We start from the raw sequence: 19,832 nt of genomic DNA, 5'->3' as shown, positions 1-19,832 counted from the left end.
CCATTAAGTGTTGATGGTGCTGCTGTTATAAATCCTGGAATTTGGTATTTTTGCCGTCGTCATCTTGTTAGTTTGGCGCCACAAATGAACATAATTGGATGAGCTCAGGGAGGAGCGAGCGGTGGATCTGATTCGACACTGAGGACGCTACGCATGCCCACCTATAGTGGAGACCTGACTGCACCACAGGCCTGTCAATCAAACAGGCATACCCCCAAATATATAGCTTTTAAAGGCCTAATATCTAACTAATGATGGTATTATTTCCAGATGGACCACCAGAAAACAAATAATAATAATTATTATAATTTAGCGAATGACACCAAAATGAGTTTTGGAAAAAATGTTTTGACTTAATATTTCATGAGAAGTTGAATGAGAGTCTATGGAGCCAGAAATGTTTTGGAAACAACCCTTAGTGGCCCTGGGTGGTATTGCGGTTTTAGGCATTTCCACACTAGCCTCACTGTTCAGACCCAGAAGCTACGTCCACTATTATGTACAGTCTGTGGCTCCACCACTCGCTCATTCAAATTTCATCCAAATATGATCACGTCTGGCTCCAGACAAACAAAATGGCCCCCGGACAAAATGCCTGACGAGAGGCTTCAAAACAAAAGTTGCTGATCAAACCAAATCTAAACTGTTGTTGTGAAGGCAACCTTTGAGTTCACCTTTTTTAAATTTGTAAAAATGTATTGTTGTTTATTTAGTCACCAAAAAATTAAGTCATTTTTTATTGTGGCTTTTTTTTATTGCTGTTTTTTTTTTAATTCCCTGTCTTATTCTTCACATCTCACCAACTGTTAGATATCCAACCTCAAAGGCAGCATCTGTTCCCTTTTAAAAATCAACTTGCTGAGACTTGAAACCTGCTGGAGATAACTGATTTACGAAAGCAAACATTTAGCTTACTTCACTTGTTGATTACATTACTGTGGGCTGATGAAAGAAAAATGACAAAGCGCTTTAGAATTTGATGTTTGAGAACTGGCTGCCTCGTGTCATCAGTCCAGCCCGAAGGTAAACACTATTGTGAAGCTGTTTGTTATATTGAGACGTTTGCCAGCTCTCAGGTTTTAATTTGTTTCCCACAAGCTTTGAAAAGCAGTCTATGAAATGGTGGTACGCTCTAGAAAATAAGAAACACTAATATTAAGTATTAATTAAGAATTATTTGTGATTTAATAGTTTAAAAGAAAACCAACAGGATGTGCCTTTAAGGCCACAACCTTCTTACACCATCATGCGTGTCTGAGACCAAAGCACTGCAGGGAGTGACGTTGCTTTGACCCTGGAAGATCACAAGATTAACAACAGTTGAGCTTTCAAGGCTTTCATCTCCAATATGAGAGTAAAAGCCATCCACACCCCGAGGCACAAACTGTGTCCGAGAGCAGGGCTGTCAGATTCGGTTATCTCATTTCATTTCTTCACGTCTAAGGCGACGGCCGGAGCTTAATTATCTTGTCAGGGTTGTAATCGACAGGATTCCTGCTTTTGTTTGGAGATTATTTTTACTAACATCTTAAGTTTTGCTCCAAAGACATAGGAGGAGACCACCGGGGTGTCTGATTTTAGGGATATCGTAATACTATATATTTGAATTTAGAGCCAAATCCACAAGTAAATACTTTCAAATTCATCTATATGATGTAATAATACTATAATACTAATACAAAATACAAAATACAACTACTGGTGAAACAATGTGCAACAGAAAACAAACAAATTATCATTTTTACATGCAATTAATTATTGAATGCCTTTTTTTTTTTTCAAACATTTACTGGTTCAGCTTCCAACATGTGAAGATTTCCTGTTCTCTGTTATCGTGGTCGTTTCTATATTTTGGTGTTTTGGTTTAACAAATGTTGCACTCTGGGATTATGTGATGGGTATTTTTAATATTTTACTAACTTCTTATTTTGCAAACATGATGGAAAGACTGATCAGGATTTAAGATTATCACAAGTTGTAATTTTAGACTGACCGATACTTGAATATTACTAACCAGAGAGTGTAAAATGTTTTAATATTAAAGCATAGCTCGGCTCTGGGTCGTTCTTTGTTGCCACCCTGTTGCACAATGAAGAGCACACAAAAAACTGCCCGGGAGGCAATGAGCACAGATAATTATAGCCTTTCAGGTTTGCTACTGAAACACTGTATGGCCAATAATGGATTTGAGAACTTCCATCTTCCCTTTAATTCAAAGTGGCTTTTGTGTTTCATCACATCCAGTTCAAAGTTTTACAAGTTCCATAATGACATTTCCACACGAACACATTTCAAGTGAGGGTTTTTGTTGTTGTTTTTTCTTTATGGAGCACATGGCTCTTGCTGACACATGTTTATTTACTGTACTGCATTTATACACTGAAACAATTGCAATAACAATAATCTATTTTTAGATATCTCTTCTTTGCTATAGTCCTAATAGTCTACAGTGGCTGTAGACCCCTGCTTCCTTTTCGACTGCTTCTTCCACAGAATATTATTAAGATTGAACCCATTCTTTAAGATAATGATGAAGATTTGATTAGCGAAGTGTAACACCTCTTTTGTACTCATGTTTTGGAACCAGATTAAGGAAAACTGGCACTGAACCACAACAGGATTATGTTCTCGCCTTAGAGCGGTGAGCTGTGTTGATGTAGCAGAAACAACACAAGAACATGTGCTGCATCATGTGATCGAGCACTGGGAAGCTTTGTGTGTATGAAGTGCTGCTCATGTGCCTCCTCTCCACAGCTGAGTGTGACATTAACCTTATGTGGCTTCTTCATAATAGGAAAGTATGAAAAAAATGCACAGAGGAAAAGAGCTACAGTGAAGATAATGCTCCAGTGAAAACAGAGAAAGCTCATTTAAGCCATGTTTATGTTGTTAAAAACACAATCCTTCTATATCTTGGAAATGTTTGCTGAACAGGCCTCAATTCTATTTAACAACCCCTTACTTCACACTGTAATTGTTATAAACACTCTGGAGCTGCCTCGTTCTCACCTCTGTTCCCTGAGCGCATATTTTAACTCTGAATATTGCCTCTAGCTGCAGTCTACTTCTGAGCCGAGGCATCGACATGCCGTCATGTATAAATGTCTGCTGACCTGCAGACAAAACATACAGCGTAGCGTGGTGGCCCGGGTGTTTGGCTTACAGACACGCGTATTGATTAAGTATTGATCGGACTACTGCTGAGGTTGCAGTGTTAATGGGTCTGGGTCAGTGAGAGAATAAGTGAATGAATGAGTGGGTGGGACAGCTTTGTCACAACTGATCTCTGCTCGCTCAGTGCTACTACTCTTTTTGGTGGAGGATGTGAAGAGAGGAAAGAGGAGAGCTGCAGCTAAGACGAGGTGAAGGCCATTTGGACCACGTTTTTGCCACTCCATCATTAATATTAGATCTTTGCTATTAACGGAGCCCAAATGCTAATGCTCATGTGCTGTTAGTGTGTCCTACGTCACTGACTTTGTTCTGCCGGTCAAGATGAGAGATCGAAGTAGTGGCACATTGACAGAAGAAAATTTAGAAAGAATTGGCAAGACAACTGGTTTTGACTGAAATTTCTGCAAAATAATGAAATTACTATTATCAGATTAAAGAGTCATTTTTTTGTTATTTTAAAATTTTATTTTAGATTTAGAATGTTAATTTTCTGCCAAAAATGTCACATTTTAAAGAAGTGTAATTTCACGTAACATTAACATCTCCATCCAGATAAATTTCCGGCCGTTCATAGAAAATAATTTGTGCACCTCTGGTGTAGCAGAATGGTTGTCAACTATACAAATGCTTTTGATCTGTTCTCATGAGAACTGTGCATTCAACCCCACTTCCATCTGATCTGTCCCTCCCCTCGCCGTTCTCCTACCAGACAACAACTTGGAGTACACAAGTCTTGATCCTACTATTATAAAAATCAATTATGTCCTCAGACAAAAAAAAAAAATTGTATTACTACCGGAGCAAAGGATTCTGGGACATATTTGTTCACCTTGATATTTATGTCTGTATATTAGACTGAAGAAAGAGAAAATTAAATCACCGTTACTTGGATTTTGGAGAAAAATTCTTAAGGAGTGAAGTGGAGGGCAAAACAAGTGAAGGAAATGTTCACTTTTAAGTGGTACAGGCCATAGATCTTCAGCTGAAGCCCTCCCCCAAACAGCAAACCTCCAATTAAATGTAAGTGGACAGACATGAAAGTTCTAATTGTCTTTCCAAAACCAAAAACACAAGATCAGAAGTTTAAGAAATTGATTTAGCACAGGTTTGTCTGCTCTTATCGTAAACTGGCTAACTACTCTCTTCAATTATAACCTCTCAGGTGCTCTCCAAGTATGTTTTTCTTACACTCAACACAATATGACAGTGATGTTGCACTTTTTCTTATTGTTACTGTACTATAATACACAATCCAACACATCACCCGTTTATGTCCAAACCCTGCTGCTACTTTATTTCCATGCCTTCTATGTGATTCATATTTAGGACCCTTGTAAAGACCTAGCAAGTGATGGGTTCATTAGGTGACCATGACCACACACCTGGGTAAACTCCACGTAGTTGACACCAGATGAACCCCCCACCCCCACCCCCCCCTTGTCTCCTCAACTTTTGGAAACACCAAGTAACATGCAGCGTGGCAGTGATGTGAGTTGAGCACACAAACAACACTCATGAGTGGTCAGCATGTTTTTTTTTTGGGGGGGGGGGGGGGGGGGGACCCACCTGCAGAGAAGAGCTGCAGTGAATGTAGCCTCTCTGCAGAAGTGAGACGTGTAAAAGTGCTGGAGAACTGAGGGTGACACAAGTTGGGAGTGAGCAATACTCACTGATCCATTCAAATGATCGTGCTCACTGAACCAGACAGTGCACCCACTCAGAGGCAGCGGTGCATCAGAATCCTCCTCATAAAGCAGGACTGCTCATCCTGTGTCTGCTGGGAGCAACGCAGTAACCGAGGATAACACTCAAAGCGGGAGGGTGGGGGGGACTCATCCTGCGTGATCCGACACTCAGAATTTACTCCCTATTTCTAGTCTTCTTCAAATCAGTCACTTTTCTTAGAAAATGGATTAAATGTTTCTCATATAGTCTGAATATCGGCAGATTTGAATAAACACATTTATTGACATCACAGTTCACCTTTAAACCATTCCTTCAATGTAAAAATCAAATCAAGAGTGCCAGTTCTATTTAATTTTATTTATATAGCACAAAATCACATCACATGTTATTTTAGGGCAATTAACACTTTAAAGTCCTTACAACAGAATTTTACAACTTCATACAGAGGAACCCAAAAATTCAACAATTACGTAAGCTGGAGGAAAAATCTCCTCTTTAAGCGAGAAAAACCTCCGACAGAACCAGACTCAGTTCTGCCTCGGCCGGTTTGGGTTGTAAAGAAGACAATTCAAAAGTTGAAGTTGAAGTTTGGTGCATTCCTATCAGTCATTCATTAACAATCTATGTTACATCTACCACGTATACATGACACAGCAGTAACTTTATAGAAGCGCCACACATGAGCGCTCCCCATAATGTCCTCCGATGCATCTATCCAGGCTTTTAGCTTGATCAGAGTTATCAGTGATCCACTGTGTCTGCACCCTCCTGAATGGATCTGTACGGATCACCTCATCCCGTGTGGGCTCAGGTTTTCTCAGCTGGCAGTGAAATTTCACAACAACAGAGCCTGCTGGTCAGCCAGCTGTTGACAAATCCCCAGCATGGCTCGGTCCTGGCTGATGCTACGCCATCTGACACACACACACACACACTGCTGGGAGGAGTATCACATCTATAGTAGAGCTATTGAATTGATCTTGGAGAATTATGCATCCCAGTTAAATATGTGGATTTTTACATGCTACAGTTTAAATAATGAACACAACATCTACTGAAAAAAAAAAATGTAGGACTTATATGTTAAAATATATGTGAGTGGTTGATGGTTTCTAAAAACAGAAGCGAATTATGGTCCTTTCTTTTCTGTTTTGAGATTAAAAATTCTTCATGGTAGATTAGCATGATGACGCTTAAAGGAGGGTGTGAATGAGATTCCAACAATTTCACAGGATTTCTTCACTCTATACGAAGCGGAGACCATATAGATCTCTTTTAGTACCGAAACCGTCAATTTATCACTTAGTTGATTAGAAGAAAATTAATAAGCATTATTTTTTTTTAAAGAGATCAAGCAAGAACTGTGGTGACAGCTCCTGAAATGTAGGCTTTACTGTTTATCTGGGATCTAAATCACATTAAATTACAAATGTGGGGGTTTGAAGTGCTGCTCAGACAAAACTAGCAATTTCAAGACATCACCACTTTTAAGAAACTATAAGGTTCATTTCTCACTGTTGTCTGACATTTTATGGATAAAACAAAAGAATAAGTAATCAAAAGATTATTAAGAGGACTGTATATCCCCCGTCTCTGCTCTGTTTCAGAAGGGTTCACAAGTAAACACAGTTCTGTCAAAAGAAAAGTGTACCAGCCGGCAGCCTTCGTTGAATTTAGACGACCTTCATTTGAACATCTAAAAAGGATTCACAACAAGACGACCAAACTTGAAACATCAGATGCAGAAAGACGAGGGGAGTTTCTGCACAGGGTGCTCTCACTGAACATTTAATATCATCGATTACACAATTAAGCTCACAGGAATACAGGCACTCCATCTCCTATCAACAGCATGAAGAATAGACTTCATGTCAGGAGGGAAAACCGCAGGATAAACAAACTCCTCCTTGTGAACTTGTAAATTCAGGGCACTAAACTGGCCTGTCACACACTATGGAGTTTGAGGATCGCCTCAAGCACTGAACTGTGACCTCTATAGTTATGAGACCACCAGGCCCTGCTACTTTATGTGGGACTGCATGAGTGTGACTCTCAGGCAACAGACAATAATAATCATACGTTCTTGAGCGGTACATACATGTAATGAAAAGTAAACTAGTTGTTTTGTTTGTTTGTAGGTATTGTTTAAGCCTGACGCTAGGAAACAGCTGCATGCAAATGAAGTAACTTCCTCTCCTGTGTTCTGGCATTAAAAATAGTCAAAGTATTCCACCAAAGCAGAATTTTCTCATGTTCTGCCAAGTTGTTCTCTGGCTCAGCGCTCACAGACTAACCACTCAGTTTATAGGAGCAGCAGAACAACTTCATGACTCATGCAGCTGCACTAAATGCTGTTCATTACATGTCAATCTTGAATGCAACACCACCAGGTTGCTACATCCTCGAAATGGATTCTGATTGCCTAAATAGAAGATGTGATATCAATATTTCAACAGACTATCTTACGTTGCGATTCTGGTCTCAGTTGTCAAGTAACAATAGGATGACATGTAATATACATCTAAAGGGTATGACCAGGTTTTATTAGATTTACTGAGACATGCATGTGGTGTTCAACAACATGCAAATGTAAACTGATTCAAATTATATCCACACGTGACACGACTGAAACAGGTTGAGAGATTATCCAAGAGTGCACTCCTCCTCTCACATAAACCACTATAATCTCTTATAATTCAGTCAGTTTTCAGTGACCTTATGATACAGCCTACTTTATGGCATCTTTCCATTTCCTACTACAATGATAAGCCTTTCTTGTATGACTATAAAGGAGAGATCATAGCGACCTTCAGCTTGGTAATTGTATGTGCTCGTCTTGGCATCCCCATGGGAAACCTTCATGTTTATATTGCAAGGTGGAGGAATACCGGGAAAGGCCAGCTGATGCACTTCGGTCTATTGTAAATGTAAAATAAACCTGAAACGGGCTATAATAGTAATAATAATAATAATAATAATAATAATAATAATAATAATAAGAGCGGCTAGTGTTTCTGTTTACGCCTCAGTGGTCCAGGAAGGACGCGCTCACTTCCAAAGGATGCTGTGTGTTTGCTGTGCAAGAAAAAGATGGACGCATACAGGTTACTCACTCTGCGTAGCCGGTGGACCACGGCAGCCGTTTGGTCTCCTTCAGGATGAGGATCGGTCTCGCTATGTGATCCGCCGAGCACTCGACCTCGTCCGGCGACAGTCCCAGGAACTCCGGTCTGCTGTACGGGTATTTCAGCGGCAGATCCGAGCCGCCCGGATGCTCTCCGTTGGAGCCACCAGCCATCATGCCTCCCATAAAATTGGCCACCGCCGATTTCACCCGCGTGAGCATGGTCCTGCAGCAGCGTGGGACCAGGCGATGCGATTGCGTGAGGACGATCCCCCCGCCAGACAGATACCCGCTCGGCGACGCAGTTTCGCGGCGTGTAAGGCGGACAGTGAGCGACCGGCGGATCTCATTCAGGTCTGCGCTCCCTCTGTGAACGCGGAAATAAAAGCTGAACACACTCAGGCAGGCTGCGCTGCACGCTGATCATGTGACGAACCGGTTGCTGCTGGTCGATTTGCTCGCACTGGAGTCTCGGTGAGCAGCTTACTGTTGACAGTGCTGGAGGTCAAAGGTGCGTAATCCCCAAGTGACGATTACCTCGCGGGTAAAGTGCAGCGGACCAATGGGTGCTGTATGACAACGCAGAGGACTGACACACAAAACTGGACCTTCATAGGAAAACACACACACACACACACACACACACACACACACACACACACACACACACACACACATACATACATACATATATGCCCACCCACACCTAATCTAAAACACCAACATGGTAATCATGCAGCAATCTAAGCCTTGCTTTCAGTGTGGCCTGGTTGTGCTCTTTGTATTTGTGTGTCCCACAAAAAAAATGCTAAATTTGAATGATGCAAAACCAGTTAGGTTGTTTCCATTTTAGTTTTTTCTTAAGGTCTTGATTTCAAGATTTACAATCATGTGAAAAAACAAGTGGCACACCCAAAAATGTGACCACATTTATGGTAATGTGTCATTGTTTATTTTTAGAGACTTGATATGTAGAACATGAGTTTAGGAATTTAAGTGATAATTAATGTAATTTAAACGTATGGACTGTATGTCCATATTAAACATATGGACTTCATCCCGGGGACCCGTAACATATACTTCTGAAACTGTTGGACAAGCAAACATTTTGACCCTCTTTGAGTCAATGTCAACAGATAAAGGACTAAGTAGGCCAAATAGTTTTCAGTGGGAAAAGTAAGTAATACACTCTTGGCATCAGAAGCTAGTGTTGCTTCCTTTTTGGGAACATTTTGCATAATTGTCCTCCAGTCTCTGACCACTCCTCCATGCAGAAGTCCTTCATTTGTGAGATGTTTGAGGGTTTTCTCGCCCATTCTGCAGGGGAGGGTAAAAGGTTGAAATGAGACTTAAATCTGGGCTTTTTTTTCTTTCTAATGTCATTCTATAACCATGTTCATTTCTTCTTTTTGAGTCATCCCTTGGTTGGTATCCCTTGGCACATAACTCCAGTTATCAGATCTCTTTATTGGCTACCAGTTCATTAAAGGATCAATTTACCTGTCCATAAATCACTGAATGGCTATAGGTCCAAATAATCTACTAGTCCAGTATGAACCCTGAAGACCTGCTGGCTCGGGACTATTAGCTGTTCCCAGGACTAAAACAAACATTTTCAAAGCATCTTTTAGCCACAATACTGTCCAACACCGGAACAAGAGTCAGAGAACCAAAAACTGGAATTCAGTCTCAGTGTTTTCAAATCTAAGGTAAAGATTTATTTCTCTGCAGTTGCTTTTAATTAATGTTATTCAGCATTTTTCTGAGCAGTTTCAAAAGCTAAACTAAAGACTTAACCTTCAACAGTTTCTTTTATTTAATTGTCTTCTTTATTTGCCAATGTCTGCTTGGTTTTCAATGTTTTTATGTTTTTTTTTGTTGTTCTTTTTAGACTTTAATCCTCCTATTAATTTTCTGGTTCTTACTCCTTATGCTCTTACTTATTCTGTTTCATTGTATTTCTGTGCAGCAGTTTGGGTTTCCTGGTGCAGGATACAGTGCAATATAATTTATTTTACCGTTCGATGATTTTAATCATTTATAGGGTCAGTTGGACCTCAGAGAGGAAAGCATAACTGCTGAATTTAGTCAATTGATAAATCACAAATATATAATGAATACATAGTATTTAGTTGTGTTTCTCAGCTGGAGTCAGATCCCAGACAGACGTAATATTTGGAGCGGATTGTTGAAACAGGTCATTAGTTGAAAAGCAGCTTTATAAACAATTCTCAATTCTCCTTTTTTGGAGCTGTTAAAGAGAGCCACCAAAAAAGAAGGAGGTTAACTCGGAGCACAAGCCGGATATACAGTAATTACAGTAATCTGTCTGGTCTATAAACCATAATCACGTTACCCCACCAACACCGCAAAAAACATATACATCTAAAATGATTTCCATTTTCTTGTGCAGCAACATGCTTGTCCTCATAAAGAAGAATACTGTAAGATAAAATGAAAGTAGTTCACACTCCCATAAACTCTGACTTTATGTCCTTCTTGTCTGCATCACGTTCTCTCCCTTTATCACACGCACACAGACACACTCACACACACACACACACACACACACACACACACACACACACACACTCACACACACACTCACACACACAGACACACTCACACGCACACAGACACACTCACACACACAGACACACTCGCGCAAACAGACACACTCACACACACACAGGAAGACATTGTGAGTGTCCATCAGCTGACTTTGGCATGCTCACTGTACTGCAGTACTGGGTGTGGGAACCACCAGAAGCCCCACGATACAGTGCGATCACAATATGATATCATTACAATTTAAAACATTTAACTAAATGCTGAGTAATTGCAATTACATACATTTTGATTTATTACCTTGTTCAACTGCAAATTATGTCCCCAAAGGAAAACTTTGTCAATATGTCTTGTATTTAATAAAATCAAGTCTTTTCTTCTGACTTCAGTCATTTTTATTGCAGCATAATGAAATTGTTAAGCAGGCAGACTTGACCAACTGTCATAAAAACCTGACATGAATTTTGCATAACCCTGACAAATTCATTTATTTATATTATGAAATATTGATTCATGCCATCTGTATTGATGCAACATTGCTACCCCTAAAAACAACCTGATAAAAACTTCTCTGTCCGTGTGGAAGACTGGACAGCCAAGACTGCAATGGAGACAAAAGAAAACAAGGAATTTGTACAGTAAATGAAATGTGACCTTAGTCATAATAATGATAATAATTTGCAGTAAAAGAGCAGTTTCCAATGAAAACAAATAGAACATGGATGTAAATTATTGCCAATTAAAGTCAAATAAATTAGTGGAAAAAAGCACACAAAAGAAAAGACAAGTATAAATGGCAAAAACTCCAAGTGAAATTCAGATATGCCCTCCAATAAATATGTTTTGATTGTGACTCATTTCCTCAAAGCGAATTCACTAAAGTTTCAAAATAAGTGACTGCTGTCAAACTGCAGTAAAAAGTTGAGTTCTGTAATAAAGTAAATATATACGACACATCTGGACACATTTATTCAATATCACGTGTCACTTGTCTGGTGTTACGTTGGTATTATTATTGTTTAATATTCTTACTGCAGTTTTCTCTGGCCTTAGAGTCAGAGGAAATCTGGTTGGCTGCGCGTGAAGCCAACCCACTAGGATGTGTGTCTGGACATTAGAGCTGTATTTTGGAGAAATAAACCCTAGAAAATTATTTGTTTTTCAATACCACATTCTGCAGACCAGCCAACCCACAAGTTTGACTCAAAGGCTTCTTTCTGTTTGTGGAGCTGCAGCGTTGGAGGGTGAAGTTTAAGATCATATCTTTGAATGGCTTAAAAAAACACTCTCCGTGTAATGGTAGAAAGACTGTTGGATACTGGCTCAGACTCACCTGGTGAGTCATAAGGTTCACTGGAAACAAATTGCCATTGCCATTTGGACAAAGTCTGCTTCTGTCAACAAGCCTTCAGGCAGAATAAAAGTGCAAAAGTTTAGTATCATAGTCACTTATCGTCTCCAGTTCCGTGAGACATACTTTCATTATCTGCTTTATCCTGAACAGGGTCACGGGGGGAGGGGGGAGGGGGGGGGCTGGAGCCTATCCCAGCTCACTTTGGGTGAAGGCAGGGTTACACCCTGGACAGGTCCATCACAGGGCCACACAGAAACAAAGAGCATTCACACCTAAGGGCAATTTGTAGAACCACCAATTAACCTGAGGTGCATGTTTTTGGATGGTGAGGGGAAGCTGGAGTATCTGGAGAGAACCCATGCAGGCACAGGGAGAAAATGCTAAGTCCACACAGAAAGCCACAGGCCCAGATTTGAACCTAGAACCTTTCTGTTGTGAGGCAACCATGCTAAGCATTGCACCACTGTGCTGCCCAAGAAAAGACATACTTATTTGCTTTAAGTCTCGGTTCACACGTGTCCATATTAACCTTTTTAATTGTCCCAAACCTACAGCCTCTTGTACCATTCCTAAACCCGTATAATCCAATGATACTACAAAGTAATTTGATTAAATGTCATTAGACTGGTTGCCTGTCACTTAATTGTTTTTAAGATTCTTTTGCTCGTTTTTAAATCACTGCATGGACCTCACAGACTTGCTTTTAAGATATGTGCCCAGCAGATCCTTCAGATCCTCCACTGATGCCCTCCTGGTTATACCCAGAATCTCCACAAAAACTCAGAGTTTTGTGAGCACTCAGAGTGCTGTGAAAAAAACTATTATTTTTACTCTTTTATTCATTGTTTGGATTTTAATTATGTTTTATTGTTTCATCTTTGTTCTACTTTTTCTCTTGTTTTTTTTTGTGAATTAAGTTTATTTTATCTTCCTCCGTGAAGCACTTTGGGATGAATTGTTGTATGAAAGGTGCTATATAAATACATCTGAGTTGAGTTGAGTTGAATTAAACCTAAATTAATTTGGGTAAATGGACTGTATGAACACATCCATCTATCCATCCATCCATCCATCCATCCATCCATCCATCTATCCATCCATCCATCCATCCATCCATCCATAAAATCGCATCTAATGTCATGTGAAATAAATTAATCTTCATATGATGATTATATGTAAAATGGTAATTCACATTTAGTTGATTTTTCAATCAGACATTCTCCTACTCTTACTTTTTGGACATTTTGCTTGATAAAATTTATGAGATGCAAAATATAAACTTTCACATTGATGGGACGGTGATTATTCATGACTGAATGTGGTGACAATGCAACACGATATAAAATCTGGCCCAAAGTCGCTGTTGGTTCAGTGCACCCATCCAAACATTAAAAAAAAGACTCATTGCTGCTTTTTCACTCAGATATGATATTTAACTACTTCCTGCTTTGGAACAAGATGTTGCCAGTGAAAATAATCTGGAGGTAATTTGACACAGGTGGCAGGTCTCTCAAAGTCCCCCATCCATCTAAATGAATTCTTAGAATTTCAACCATGGAAATGAGCACCGAAAACCACAGAGAAAGAGTCTGAGTGATGTTTAAACAGACATATAACAGAGATATAAGACAGCCTTAGAGTTCCTAGTTTATATTCAAGAACGCTCAGTGACATCATCTTCAATCTTTAGAAACTTTCACACCCATTAAAACTGTGAGCTCACTCATTATACAGAGTGTCCCCAGTGAAAATGAAAGAAGTCTGATAAAAGAGGAGTTGCAAAATTGGCAGGCTATATCCAATCAATAATTCATGAGTTTGCCAGCAAAGAGGTCTACTGACCTAATTACACACAAAGAGCCAGGATGCAGGAGATGATATATTCCACCTTCGACTGGATAAATCATGCGGTAAATATTTACCAGAACACTGAGAGGGGCTCTTGTCTTTTTAATACTAAATAAATCCAGTAAACTGATAAATCTGTTGTGATCAACTCATGTTTCACAGGAGATGTCATTTGTAATCTGGTGAAGGGATAAAAGTGACTATATGTAAAACTTCCAGTTGATGTTAGCAATTAAGCCGTTTGCTATCTAAATCAAAGTACACTTGAGGCAGGAATTTAGTCTCTAATTTGAGACCTTTTGATCTATTGGTGTCACAAGATGAAAAGTCCCTCATCACCAAAGTCATTATAACTATTCCTTTGGGAACCACGTATGTCAATATATTTTTCCTACTTTTTACAACTGTGGTTTTTGTTTCTCCAATCTTATGTAGAAGATTATGACCAGTCTGCCCAGAGCCGTCACCTCCACCCTGTTAAACCCTTCTGAGATTAATTAACTGGCCTCGTTTTATCTTTTAGTATCAGTGGTCGACCTCACTAATGCTGCCAAATTCCAAAGTATTGGGGAAAGCTTTCTTAGAAGAGCGAAGGCTGCACAGCTCATGGATTTAAAGTTGTTCATCTCATGTAAGTATGGCTGTCCACATACCTTGGGCCATGTAGTGCACTTTGGTTGGGACTGACACTGACATCCAAGGAGACAAAAACTCAAATGAAATGCTGTGTAAGACATCCCTGCTAAAATAAAAACCAAATTGTTTAAGGTCACCTTTTGTTTATGAGACACAATATGTAATAAATACCTGAGGAAGAAATCTTACGCTGAAAAATGGAAGTCCCAGGGATATATTATAACAGCAAAAGTCTACAGTGTCGTTTGAATGCTTCTTTATATCTATCGCAGACTTTTACAGAAGTTTTCAGTGTGTTCCAGCAGAAATCATCCAAATTTCCCTTTAAATCTGGAAGTCACTTTGAATCCCTGACGAGATGAGAGCATAAAATGTTTGTGTCAGGCATTCACAATGCAGCTGTTATTCTCACCCCTTTTCCATATTACATAATTTTGCAGTGTTGGTGAATAAAGGATGTGTCAAGACTGTTATTCCATTGAATGCAAAGTGTTTCTATCTTTTTGTCCACTCCCTGCACACCATCTCTCTTCAGCTCTCTTCAGCTCTGTCTCAAGATTGTATCAGTGATGACAGGGTCCGGATGGCTGGAAGAATGTGTGTGTGTGTGTGTGTGTGTGTGTGTGTGTGTGTGTGTGTGTGTGTGTGTGTGTGTGTGTGTGTGTGTGTGTGTGTGTGTGTGTGTGTGTGTGTGTGTGTGTCATCAGCCTGTTAGTCCGACTGATGACTAACTCACAGACGGACACAGATGGAGCCCACACACGCTTATAGAAGAGAATAATCTGGAGGTGGTGAATTCATGAGTATAGATGATCACAAAGGTTTGTTGTCCACTTATGTGTGAGATGGAGAGACAACATCAGTGCTTCACACAAGTTCTGTTCTCTGACTGAAATATAATGCTGAGACAATACAGTGATTATGCAGGTTCATTGCATCAGGACATCACTAACACTGCCACGACTTCTTGTAGTGGTACTCCCAGTGTGTCAACTGCTGAGGCTACTATTACTGTAGTACCACTGGTACTTCCACTACTACTACTGCACTGACAATTTTGATGCCTCTATCTCCATCCATCCAGCTGCCGCTCACCACTCAATCCACACACATAGTCATTTAAAACATGTGCAAAACAATTTTACAAATGCAAACATCCCAACCTGAACAAATGTTATTTAAAGTATAGATTTTTAATTTAAAATATAAAAAAAAAAATCTGGTGATTTTTACATTTTAAAAATGAGTCTGCACAGATAGCCTGATACACACATACCATGCCTCTCACTCAGACTGTATTGAGTCGGGACAGATATGAATGTAAACTGCAACTTGACTGGTTGGTGGAAGCAGGCAACCATGAGCTGATAATTCTACTTTTACTAACTCTTGGGCTTCAATGCAAGTTCAAGTCTCTGCAAATGAAAAATAAAAACTGTAGTGGAGAGAGCTGGATTATTGGCAAAATAACAAAAACAATAATCATCTGACTCAAAACTGTAACAAATGTTCACTAGTGTTTTAGTAAAGACATTTTAGCTGTATGGGACCTGTGTAATCACAACAATAGACGGAAAACAACAACAAAAAAGCATTAAGACGCCTAAACAGTCTCTAAATCTTTTTTTTAACACAGACTCTGTCCTATTGTTTTTAATATTATACTGAATATTGTCACAGGAAAACATAAAGAACATTATTTAAATGTTATTTGTTTTTATATTTGTTATTATTTTATTTTTGGGGTTGGGTGGGGTGTCGGACAAAACAACACAAACAAACAAAATGGAGGGGGACCGGGGCATTTAAGAAAACAAGACAATTGGGTGCGATTGTAGGTGAAGCAGAGGCCAGGGTTGAGATTAAGGTCGGTTCCCTTCATTTCTTTTGAAGAGTTGACGGAATTTCTTCCATCCAGATTTCTTTTTTGTTTTCTTTTGCTCTTCTTCCAGCTGCTTTTCCAAGTTCTCGAGTCTGTCCATCAACTTAGTGTTGGATTTCTCAGTCTCCTTCTTCTTCTCCTCGAGGGCCTCCTTCATGTTGCTTATAGTTTCAAGGAGGCTGGACTTTTCCTCGTGCCAATGGGCTCTTTCTCTCTCTTGGGTTTCCTGTGCTTTGTCGATTGCCATCCTCATGCTGGAAGCTATCAATAAGCGCTCAGCCCAGAGACAGGACCTGTCCTCCTTCCACTGATGTCTTTGGTCCTCTAGCTGTTCTTGAGCTACGGCCAGAGCCGCCTTAACTTTGGAGGTTTCCTCCATCTGCTGGCCAAGGCGGACCTCAGCCTCCTTTGTCTTTTCCTCTTCTGCTCTAACAGCTTCTTGCAGTTGTTGAATTTTTAGGGAGGCATCTGTATGCATCCTCCCCTTTTTTAAGATCTCCACATCCAGGTCAGTTGTCTCTCGCTTTGCCACCTCTTTTTGAATTTGAAGCTCAACCTTGTTTACTAAGGCAGCCTTTTTTCCCTCAAGTCCAGTAATCTTTTTGTACTTGTCTCGCAATTTCTGGTGAAACGCTACCCCGGAGGTCTGAAGTAAACCCTGTTGCTTCTTATTAAACCCAGCAGTGGTGTTCATTGTTGTGTTTGTATGCAGCCGTTTGAGAATCGACTCTTCTTTAGCTGGGGCAAACTGCAGTTTCGGCATGGAGGTAGGTAGCACCCCGACAACAGCCACTCCTTTTCCAATTACCGTGTATGGAGAAAATATGTTTTCAACCCCTGAGCATAATCAGAGCCACGTAGTGTATATAGTTCAATGCAGTGAGTTATGCTCAGACTTGTGTATTGGGGGAAAAAACAACTGCGTCACAAGGACATGGCACATGGCAGGGGAGTGAACTCAGACTGGAGGTTGTAGTAATTCATTTGGCCTCAATGGCAAAATCACTGCACTACCTAGCACCGTCTCTGTGGTCTTGGTGCACACAAGAAGACATCTCAGTTGCGAGCAACGCAGGAGGGAGTGGGGAGTGACAAAATTAACCCTCCTCTCTCCAAAGGAGAAGCTAGACTCGTACCCTACAGGTCTATGCACTGTAGGGCAGCAAGCAGCAACATTGATTTCGGGGTAAGCGGTCTGTGCAGACATCGTCTACCAATGTTTCAGAATGAAAGCCTTGCTAAGAAATTAAGAGTTTCTGTCTATTGAGATGCTAGAGGAATATCTACATTTAAAGTATTTACTACTGTCAGTCAGCTTTATTGGCCAATCATGTGAACACATACAAGGATTCCCTAAAGTCACATATGAGTCTGGACTATATGGATCTAAACTGCAACTGGACTGGTTGGTGGAGGAACACAACCGGGAGGCAGCTAATTCTAGTCTTTATATACATTTCGATTGTGTAACTGGTGCTAATTTTACAGAAATTATAAATGAGGTTTATGGGTAGCTTGTTTTTTTAATCTCTGACCAGCAGGTGTCGCCAGCGTACTTAAAATCTCTGACCAGTATTTTGTGAAAACCAGGCATGTGTGTGTGTGTGTGTGTGTGTGTGTGTGTGTGTGTGTGTGTGGTGGGGGGGATTGTTGTTGTTGTTGCTGTTGTGCTTTGTTGAATGAAATACCAAACTTACATGTAGTGCATTTTCTTGTGTTGAAATGAGGGAATAACATCCCATCAGCCACAAACCACCAGCAGAGATGTGGAACTGCGAATGTGTGAGATTCATGCGTGTCCAGATTCTGTTCCCATCTATGCAATCAGAGAGTTAAGCCCAGTGCTGGTCAGATACTCAACAGTGGGGGCCTGTCCTCACCATTTGTCTCTATTATTGCCTTCCTCACTTTGTGGTAAACAACACCTCCCTCCTGCAAAGTTACGATCAAGGTCTGCCAACAGGAAAAGGAAAAGTCTCCGTTGTTTTTGAGGTTACGCACACATTTGTGTTGTTTTTGGAGGCGTTGGAACATATTCAGTGACCATCCACGCACCTGGGTTAAATAATTATATATTTCTTCAAAAGAACATCACATATAAAAAAAACGAACTTTTTGCGAGTGGTTCAGGTTATTAAAACATCATCTGTGGTGTCTTTCAAATGTCTCTGTTAGAAACACAAATAAGCAGAGGAAGCAGTAGTTTTGCTCCTGCTTCTTGTATCATGAGTGTTGATCTGATGATGGTCAGCTGGACTTTGTGAGGAAACTCGTCATTTGCTAAAACATAATCCTTGTATGACTTTCACAGAGGAAAAACCACTGCCTTCCTCACCACAAACAACTAAAACAGAGAAATTAGGGTTCTTGGTTTTTTCACTTTGTCAAAGACCGTCACTACCTAATGAAAGGACATTTTTAAATATGGGAAATTATATTTATATTTTATGTATTTTACTTGCAATAAAAACTCATAACCACACAGAAACTCACTATGATTGAGCATCAAATTGTTCTCTGGGGTATATCTTGTCAGTCACATGAGGCCAACAACATGGAGTTGTTGAGTTTATAATTTACCATTACATATTCTCAACTCCTTTAATTCTGAGTCATTAAGTGGGTCAGACTGGCACCCCGTTGATCCACTGACATCATGGGCCAATGGGTCATGTTTTACAAGCGATGACAACAGCAGATTGTTTAAAAAGCCAAAGACGCATGAATAATGACATTCAAAATGCTTTTCTACGCCATAAATATCAGCACCCCAAAACAATAACAGGCTTCATGGGGGAGTGTGTCTTCTTGACCTCACGTCTCACCATAAAGCAACAGTTTAATGAGGTTTGGTCATAGGTTGTGCTTTAGTCCTCCAAACATGAGGAGGGTCATCTACATGAGCATTTATACTAATGTCAATTTGTAGTGCTGAGCATACAAACTATGATGTCTCTCAGTTTATTGCACTTTCTTTTGATTGATTACTGGGTAAAATTATAGACTGTGTGAAGTAAAGTTCTGGAAAAGTGCACAAGACGTACAACTGCTAAAACTGCTGTTTCTGCTACTTAATATCATACATTGAATCCTAGAGAATGACCCAAATCAAGTCTACTTTTATTCATTTTTATGCATTTTATCTGTTTCTTGTGCTTTTTATCTGTTTTATCTAATTTATTTTCTATATTTTTAAATGTTCCTTTATATCTGTTTTTATGTGAAACACTGCATGTAAAGCACTTTAAGCTGCATTTCTTGTATGAAAGGTGCTATACAAATGAAGTTTATTATTATCATTATTATTATTATTATTATCAAACTGCGAGTCAATAGTGAACTTTGAGGGACATTTTTCAGTCAGCGTAGGTCAAAAGTTCAAAAAACTGAGTCCAACAGTTATAATGGCAAAATGTTAAAACATCAAACCACTATCCTTTTGTGGTAAAGTCAGGTTTTGAGGACTTTGTCACCCCTAATAACTACTATGACAATTACTCAGACACTAATAACTGTCTCACAATTAAACTCTACATTTTTTAAAGAAATGTTTAGTGTTC

The 19,832-nt window shown here is 39.7% G+C and overlaps 1 protein-coding gene across 1 annotated transcript in view; it reads right to left on the bottom strand.

The window, feature by feature from the left end:
* ppm1h (protein phosphatase, Mg2+/Mn2+ dependent, 1H) overlaps positions 1-8,523 on the bottom strand; it is a 36,234-nt gene extending 27,711 nt beyond the window's left edge. The window contains exon 1 of the mRNA XM_069161922.1: positions 7,974-8,523. Within this exon, the coding sequence (XP_069018023.1) occupies positions 7,974-8,206 (233 nt within the window). The 5' untranslated portion in view covers positions 8,207-8,523. The remainder of the gene's footprint in view (positions 1-7,973) is intronic.
* Between the last annotated feature and the right edge of the window lie 11,309 nt (positions 8,524-19,832).

Source organism: Embiotoca jacksoni, unplaced genomic scaffold (genome assembly GCF_022577435.1).
Source record: "Embiotoca jacksoni isolate LCO1_2020_lvr unplaced genomic scaffold, fEmbJac1.0.p SCAF_3, whole genome shotgun sequence".
NCBI lineage: Eukaryota > Metazoa > Chordata > Actinopteri > Embiotocidae > Embiotoca > Embiotoca jacksoni.
The sequence above is the reverse complement of the archived record's forward strand: the minus strand, read 5'-3'. Positions and strand labels throughout refer to the sequence as shown.